Source organism: Mchenga conophoros, linkage group LG20 (assembly GCF_057382185.1).
Source record: "Mchenga conophoros isolate Kocher_MC1m ecotype Shallow Benthic linkage group LG20, M_conophoros_male_GT1.1, whole genome shotgun sequence".
In the NCBI taxonomy this organism is placed as follows: Eukaryota; Metazoa; Chordata; class Actinopteri; order Cichliformes; family Cichlidae; genus Mchenga; species Mchenga conophoros.
In genome coordinates, this window is record NC_140545.1 from 17,363,716 (window position 1) to 17,372,497 (window position 8,782).

Below are 8,782 nucleotides of genomic sequence, written 5' to 3' on the forward strand. Positions count from 1 at the left end.
CAGCCAAAGTTTTTTTTTTTAATTATTTTTTTATTAAGCATGTGAAACAGGCACCCAGACCACAGTAAAAAACAGAATATTTCCAGAGTGGCAATTTAACATTTCTGAAAAGGCTTTAGTGCATATGATATCTATGGATCTGAAATTGGATCTAAACTCTGCATTTAAGAAATGATCAGAAATCTTAAAATGCTGTCCTGCTAATGTTTGACAGTCAACTTGGCTCTAGCCCAGCGCAAAAAAAAAGTCACAACTGTTCAATAAATAAGTTTTGTTGAAACACAATCTAGTGTCAGGAATGATAAGTGTAGAGGCTCTTGTAGTATTAAATCCTTGTAAAAAGCATTAGAAAAGGGCAGCCAGTATCTATACACACATTCCTGTTGTTAATATCATAAACTGGCTCTACAGATAGATCTGGTATACTACAAACAATACATTGTCTGTAGAAAGATGGATGGTAACACTTTAACATTTCATTTCACACAAACAAGCAGCATATAAAAGGTTTATAATATAACTGTAAGCCTATCTCGACGAGTGGTTTAATATTGGTATAGCTTCTGTAAAGCACCTGAAACAATATCAAAGCTGTAGCTCTAAAATATTCAATAGGTTAAATAAATATTAATATTATATATAGCTAAATATAGCTATAGAAACTCACAATGCATTGAATAAATCAACCTAATGTATATCACAGAATCATGATGTCATTGCTATTGTGGGCAAAGTATCGTGAGTTAATCTTTGAATACCTGTATGTGCGTATTTAACACAGTTCTGGAATAATTATAAACTATTTATTATGCTGCTTATAAAAACTAACTGGGACTCAAGCACTGAAATGGGCGCAAAAGGAACCAAAGGCATTATAGTATATGCAGAAATGTATGTACCTGATGAGTACAGCTGAAATCCTATGGTTAAAAGTTACAAAACCTGTGTGAAACTATGTGTAACACTAACAATGACCAAAATTAAATACTTATAACAACTTCAGCATTCTCATTTTTCTTCATATACAATCACAAAAATGCTTTTTCCTGCACTTTAAGATAGAAAAGTGACACGTCCAGTGTTGTCAGGATTACACAACAAACCGTTTTGAGTTACTGTGGAAAAACTAAAAGGAAAGGAAAAAGCCACATTACCCGGGACACAAAATTGTATCTGCAGATTTGCGCGTACCATTTATGGCTAATATTAGGACCAAGTGTCTCCTCCTACACCTTTTTATTTGGGTGAGCAAAGTCTGTCTGCTCGTGTCATTTCACACTCACTGATTCTGTTCACACTCACGTTACACCAGTTTCTTGGCCTCAAAGAAGCTCTTCAAATGCTTCATCTGCCAAATACCAGTGACGATGAGGATGACCGTCTGAGCAATGGACCACCAGAGAACACGCTGGTTGGTGCTCTCACTCGTCATGCGAAAGCGCTCCTCACGATACTGCAGAAGAAAACCAGCACATTCAAGTCACTGCAGTGGCTTCAACTCCAATACTTTTGACATAAAACAGAACTGTTTTGGTTTTTTTTGGTTTTTGTTTTTTTTAACTCACCCTCTGGTAGTTTTGCTCCTTCTGGATCTGTTCGACTTGGTCCAGCAGCTGTCGGACTCGTAGCTGCAACTCGGTGAGTTTGTCCTTAGCTGCAATTTCAGGATAGTTGTTGGTATGTTCTCCCACTTGAATGTCCAGATGCACTCTCTACAGTAACAGACACTTCAGATTTACATGTTTTTCAGTCAACTTCAGATCAAGAACTTCCTTAGAATAAGCTAAATTGATGTACTAACTAAAACCTTAAGTTTTATTTGGGAAATGGTGACTACAGCTGCACACTGTCCTTATGAAATAATTTTTTTTAGACCTTAAAATTTCACTCCTGTCTGGAAGCAAAAAGTAGCAGGTTCTCCTTCCACAGAAGAAGAACGGTGACATCAGTGGGATTCTTTGGTGCTAATGTATCCTTGATATCCTTGAAGGTATCAGTTCATGCAGTGCACTGGCCTGCACCACGATTAGTATAAGACAGGGGCAGGGATAGCTCAGTAGGTAAAGTGGTCGCCCCATGATCGGAAGGTCGGCGGTTCGAATCCACTTAACGGCTACCCTGAGGTACCCCTGAGCAAGGTACCGTCCCTACACACTGCTCCCCGGGCGCCTGCTTAGTGGGCTGCCCACTGCTTCACTGAGTGAATGGGTCAAATGCAGAGAAAAACAAGTAATTTCCCCATGGGGATCAATAAAGTATCCATTATTATTATTATTATTATTGATTATGATGTTTTCACTCAAAGCATAGTTGAAATGCTGGTCCCAAGAATATTGAACTGTACTGATTTAAGAACCTCAGCTAATCTGGTGGAAAAACCTTCCAAGAGGCTCGAACAAAAGGATCAGAATGGGCTTAGGTCATTTCCAGCATAGCTCAACACACCCATATTTATTGGTGTTATTTTACAGCACATACATTATGTTCTCTGGATACTGGCATATTGTTTGCTACTTCAGTCTGAGGTGAAGTGCAGACTAGTGCCAGACCAGACAGAAAGTTAAGAGGCTTTTTTTTTTATATATAAAGATTAAAACAAACAAACAATATCAGTGAAAACTATTTTTAGGCTCACTGATGTGCCCAAAAAAATATATTAACATAAGTCTAAGATGTATGATAATAAATAGGTAATGCAAAAATACAAAAAGAGACAATACTTTTAATTTATCTAAGGTAGCACTGTGCTTCTAGTGACTTGACTCTACATTTACGCTGCTGATCAAACAGCATTAAGGTAGGCTGCCACTGTTGTTGTTGTTTCATTGCGTCTAGGGTTAACTCACCTTCAATCTCAGACTTTCTGAGAAATTTAAGTTTTTAGACACAAGTAAATGTGTTATCTAACACTGTTGTGAAGGTCAAATACTTCAAAAAGGGTGACAGTTTTCATTTAAGAAATCTGGTCAACTTTGTATTACAAGGATTATTTATCAGTTATAAACTTACCCTTATGTAGCTAGGGTTTTACCATTACTTTAAGACCTAATTCATCAACTAATTTTTTTAAATCACTTAATTGAATAATTTAAATGTAATTCAGCTCATTTTTTAGCTACTTTTAGCTAGCAATTTCAAACTTACCAACTGAAATTGCTCAAATATAAACAATCTCTACCCATTATAACCATTTATACACTAAACTTGACTAAGATCACACTTTTTGATTCTTTTTCTTTTTTAATGATTTATCAACTACTTTTAGGTCGTTTATTTTTTAAACTACTCATTTAATGTACAGTTTAAACATTTATACACTGCTTAACATTACTCAGTTATTGTTAAACAAATGCTAATTATTTTTAATGGAAAGCAGTCTGGCAGTTCAAAAAGTCAGACGTGCACTTCTGCACATACCAGTTTTCCACCTGCAAACAGAGCCATCTTGGTAGAGTTTGAATGCAAACAGATCTGATGCTCTCCAGGTGTATGGGAAGTAAATGTGAACCGTCCATCCGATCCATACTGACGCGAAAGGATGATCTGGGGAATGTGTAAGCAGCAAATGCTTAGATTTAACTTATATGTTCCATGTGCAGGTGTGTATTAGAAAACTATGGAGCTACATTGGTATCAAAAGGGTTGCAAAAGTGTATGTTATAACCAAGAAGGGTAAACTAAGATTTACAAATGTGTGTTCGTACTCACAACTGCAGGCTCCAATCCATACAGGTGTACAAAACTTTTTGAATGAAGGTAAAACTCTTTTGCAAATGCAAATATCCAAACCTGAATAAATACTCATCATTTATGCACATTTTTAAGTTCAGCTACATAAATTTTATGATTTTTGCTTTCAAAAGGCTTCCTCCACAGATCAATTCAGAGATGCACAGAGGGGTTTGGGACTCTTTTCACAGTGTCAGCTTAGAACAGATCCACAAACGTAAGCAGCGTTCAAGTCCTGTTAAAAAACTGGAAGATCTGGCAATCTTGTGGATTTCTGCATTACTTCAAACAACACAGACATTTTTGTTTTCTAAATACACAAAAAAAAAACCTGTCACCCTTCACTTACAGATCCTATACAGTAATATACAGTGGGGCAAAAAAGTATTTAGTCAGCCACCGATTGTGCAAGTTCCCCCACTTAAAATGATGACAGAGGTCAGTAATTTGCACCAGAGGTACACTTCAACTGTGAGAGACAGAATGTGAAAAAAAAAAATCCATGAATCCACATGGTAGGATTTGTAAAGAATTTATTCGTAAATTAGGGTGGAAAATAAGTATTTGGTCACCTCAAACAAGGAAAATCTCTGGCTCTCACAGACCTGTAACGTCCTCTGTAAGAAGCTTTTCTGTCCCCCACTCATTACCTGTATGAATGGTACCTGTTTGAACTCATCATCTGTATAAAAGACACCTGTCCACAGCCTCAAACAGTCAGACTCCAAACTCCGCCATGGCCAAGACCAAAGAGCTTTCGAAGGACACCAGGAAAAGTATTGTAGACCTGCACCAGACTGGGAAGAGTGAATCTACAATAGGCAAGCAGCTTGGTGTGAAAAAATTAACTGTGGGAGCAATCATCAGAAAATGGAAGACATACAAGACCACTGATAATCTCCCTCGATCTGGGGCTCCACGCAAGATCTCATCCCGTGGGGTCAAAATGATCATGAGAACGGTGAGCAAAGATCCCAGGACCACACGGGGGGACCTGGTGAATGACCTGCAGAGAGCTGGGACCAAAGTAACAAAGGTCACCATCAGTAACACACTACAACGGCAGGGAATCAAATCCCGCAGTGCCAGACGTGTTCCGCTGCTGAAGACAGTGCATGTCCAGGCCCGTCTGAAGTTTGCCAGAGAGCACATGGATGATACAGCAGAGGATTGGGAGAATGTCATGTGGTCAGATGAAACCAAAGTAGAACTTTTTGGTAAAACTCAACTCGTCGTGTTTGGAGGAAGAAGAATACTGAGTTGCATCCCAAGAACACCATACCTACTGTGAAGCATGGGGGTGGAAACATCATGCTATGGGGCTGTTTTTCTGCCAAGGGGACAGAACGACTGATCCGTGTTAAGGACAGAATGAATGGGGCCATGTATCGTGAGATTTTGAGCCAAAACCTCCTTCCATCAGTGAGAACTTTGAAGATGAAACGAGGCTGGGTCTTCCAACATGACAATGATCCAAAACACACCGCCCGGGCAACAAAGGAGTGGCTCCGTAAGAAGCATTTGAAAGTCCTGGAGTGGCCTAGCCAGTCTCCAGACCTCAACCCCATAGAAAATCTGTGGCGGGAGTTGAAAGTCAGTGTTGCTCGGCGACAGCCCCAAAACATCACTGCTCTCGAGAAGATCTGCATGGAGGAATGGGCCAAAATACCAACTACTGTGTGTGCAAACCTGGTAAAGACCTATAGTAAACGTTTGACCTCTGTTATTGCCAACAAAGGTTATGTTACAAAGTATTGAGTTGTATTTTTGTTATTGACCAAATACTTATTTTCCACCCTGATTTACGAATAAATTCTTTACAAATCCTACCATGTGGATTCATGGATTTTTTTTTTTTTTTTTTCACATTCTGTCTCTCACAGTTGAAGTGTACCTCTGGTGCAAATTACTGACCTCTGTCATCATTTTAGGTGGGGGAACTTGCACAATCGGTGGCTGACTAAATACTTTTTTGCCCCACTGTATGAAGGTTAATATATGGTTCAAATATGCTGCTGCTTCCTGGTGGATGCTCTTCCGCTACAAAAACAGCCAATCAGTATGCCTCTGCGGATTGGAGAACAGCACGATAAGCCATCCCTCTGGCTCATCCTCTTAAGTTAGTACAAGATAACTATTCTGCTGTATAATCGAAATATAGATATAATTCAGGTAATGTGGGATAACTACATCTGAATCACCTTACCAGTCTCAGAACACAGCACAATAGCATTCATCTTAGCTTAATGACTAACAAACATATGTAAGATTTATGAAAGCAAAAATGATCAATTTAGATAGCTGAACTTAAAAATCTGTGTGTCAATGATTAGCATTTATTCACGTTTTCATATGTGTATTTTGTAAAATTGTCTTTTGTTTTTCAAATTGCTTTGGATTTAGATTTGAGCACACATTTTTGACTACTCCAAAATACAAATTGTACCATTTTGCAAATCTTAGTTTACACTTGTGGAACATAGAGCATTCATTTGAGAATAATTTCACTCCATGGAAAATTACCTCTCATGTGTTTACCTTTGTGTCTGGATCCTTGATCTCAACATGCATCCCAAGACCAGGGGTGGATGGAAGGAAGGAGCCGGTTTGTTTGTCCCACAATTGAGTCCTGTACTTTCCTTTTAAATAAAAAAAAAAAAAAAAAAAAACCAAGCAAACATACCATCAATGGATCATGTAATCATTCACTTCTGCACTGCTAACACAGCCAGTAAAGTGTGTTTATATTAAACATACTGTTGAAAATACTATCATAACACTGAACAAGGGTATTTACACAAGATGTACAGGGTCAGGACATAAAAACACATTGAATGGTAAAGCATAAAAAGCAAAATGTAAGTAAGTAAACACAGTTTATTTTTCTTTTTTTTATTTCAAATATTTGATGCATTAAAGTGTAAATATACAACAGTTCTCAGTGGATCTGTAGTTTTAACAGCCTTTAACATTTATGCATGTTTGGGTATAAAGGCAGATTTCACTTTTGGAAATGCTGGAATTCAGTTTTCTGACGTTCTAAAAAGCATTCATGAAAATAGCGGAGTCAGCTTAAGATCTTAAAAATGCAAGTGGAACAATCTCTACATCCTGACAATATGCATATTTCTGTTCATGTCAGGCAAAAAATTGTTTTTAAACACAAAATTCACAAGCTAGTAAATGTATCTGTGTACAGAGGCCTAAATTGGAATTTCTAAACTCAAAACACCACTGCTGCAGTTAGTAAAATCACTGCTGGCAGAGTGTTGAGAGCAAGACCAAAAATATTAAACTGTAAGGGCCAAAACACTCAGTAGAGTTAACGGAGTGTAGCATTATAGAGTCACCTTTTTTTTCTTTTTGGTTTTTTTTTTTTACACCTAATTAAAGCAGCATTTAAAAAAACAAACTCATTTCTGAGATCAATTTAAGAATGTTTTAGTATTCTGAGTGCAGCTGAACCCTTACACACATCCTAAAAATGCATAAATACATAAAATGCAAAGATGTGACACATATAAAAGCCCTGTAAGGTAAGTACAATTTTGTGGATACTGTTCCTAAAATTGGTTTAAAAAAAATACTGTCATATATTAGGTGCATCACCATCATTCTGTTCAGATTTCTAGTAATATGAATATTGTTACCCAGTGTGAAAAAGAAATTGAGTTTCGACAATTTTTAAATAAAAAAGTCTTGGTGAAAGCGTGTCATTTAAATCTATTACACCATAAAACTACAGTAAAGATCCATATGCTTAAAATGTACCGAATCAAGTGTACTGTGAAGGTTACTTGCCACAAATAGATCTGCGGGGAGCAGTGCCAATGCATTCATCCGAGTGAAGGTAAAGCTAAACCTTCTAGATGTGGACAAATTATGAATTCAAGGCTGGCACAAATATTTACAATACTATTTCGGCAATACTTGACACTAATATGGGTTGTTTATATATATATTTATACGTATGTTAACCCGTCCAGTTTTACCACGTACAACTCCAACTATGCTAGCTTCAGGTGTAAAATACTGTTTAGCTAACTAAGATTAGAAACTCACTTTAACATATTTTTTAAGTATAAAGAGACAAACCGATTGCCTCTTTAGTAGGCCAAAACTTGACAGTTTGCTGCTTAAACACTTTTAACCGGTGTGAACACCGTGAAGAAGTCTTCGTGTGGTCCCCGTTGTCATTTCCAACGCAGCATCTCTGCTGCAGCCAGCTGTTAGCGTGTACCGTTAGTTAGCTAGGTTATGCTAACAAGCGAATAGTCCTTACCAATAACCATGGTCTCATCCGGAATTTCTTCAATGAAACATTTTTTCTCCGTCTCCCCTATGTGAAAATAAAGGCTGTCACTTGGATAAATCCAAGCTAGTAATAAAATAACTCCAGCAGCCGGGAAAGACAGCATCTTGTGGCCTCTTTCACTTGGGCGCATCAGCACAGGAAGTTGTAAAGCCGCTGCGGCTACCTGACGTTTCTCTCTCGGTGAAAAAAGGAAGGGGATTTCCTAGTGTAAGGAGGTGCCCTGAGTTTAACCTCTCAGGCACGACTTTCTTCCACGCTCGTCCACGATTCACCCCGTGAATAAGTTTTATATTTTAGTGCACAGACCTTTTTAATAAATTCAATAAATAGATCTAAAAATCCTAATCCTTAATCCTAACAGAAACCCACTGTATTATGAAAAAGAAAAACATATTAGTAGTGACCGAAGCCTCATCTTGGAATTGTTGGATTATTCTGATGCAGTTGAAACCAGTTTTTTAGTAAAATGACTAGATGTTACAATGCCTGATAATGCATTGCTTTAAATGGAGAAAATCTTGAGGGATGGCTGTTATGAGAAAAGGCAGCCCAGAAACTTTACCAACGGGACACGTCGTTGTGTGCCTCAACTTTCGGTCTTTTACCCAAACTTATCTGCCATTTTTCCTCTCTTGGTTAGGTTTAGGGATCAGAGATCTGATCTAGGTTATCATATTAAAATTTGGGACACATCGTCAATAGTGGACATTGGATTCATCAGGTGTTTCAGCCATTATC

At 37.7% G+C, this 8,782-nt stretch overlaps 1 protein-coding gene across 2 annotated transcripts; it reads right to left on the bottom strand.

The window, feature by feature from the left end:
• Positions 1-9: 9 nt before the first annotated feature.
• tmed4 (transmembrane p24 trafficking protein 4) lies at positions 10-8,219 on the bottom strand. Of its 2 annotated transcripts, XM_085260972.1 has the most exons (5): positions 8,012-8,214; positions 6,268-6,368; positions 3,418-3,543; positions 1,566-1,712; positions 10-1,453 (listed from the first exon to the last, which is right to left on the bottom strand). In XM_085260972.1, the coding sequence occupies exons 1-5, from the start codon at positions 8,172-8,174 to the stop codon at positions 1,304-1,306; spliced, it is 687 nt and encodes a 228-aa protein (XP_085117098.1). In that variant the 5' UTR covers positions 8,175-8,214; the 3' UTR covers positions 10-1,303. The 2 variants fall into 2 exon arrangements, with proteins under 2 accessions (XP_085117098.1, XP_085117099.1); XM_085260973.1 differs by lacking the exon at positions 3,418-3,543 and having other exon boundaries at positions 8,012-8,219.
• Positions 8,220-8,782: the final 563 nt, after the last annotated feature.

Coding starts and splice junctions, on each gene's coding strand:
- tmed4 (XM_085260972.1), bottom strand. CDS start 8,174: ATGCGCCCAAGTGAAAGAGGCCACAAGATGCTGTCTTTCCCGGCTGCT. Junction 3,544..6,267: donor TCAAGGATCCAGACACAAAG/GTAAACACATGA, acceptor CACATTCCCCAG/ATCATCCTTTCGCGTCAGTA. Junction 1,713..3,417: donor TGTTTGCAGGTGGAAAACTG/GTATGTGCAGAA, acceptor CTGTTACTGTAG/AGAGTGCATCTGGACATTCA.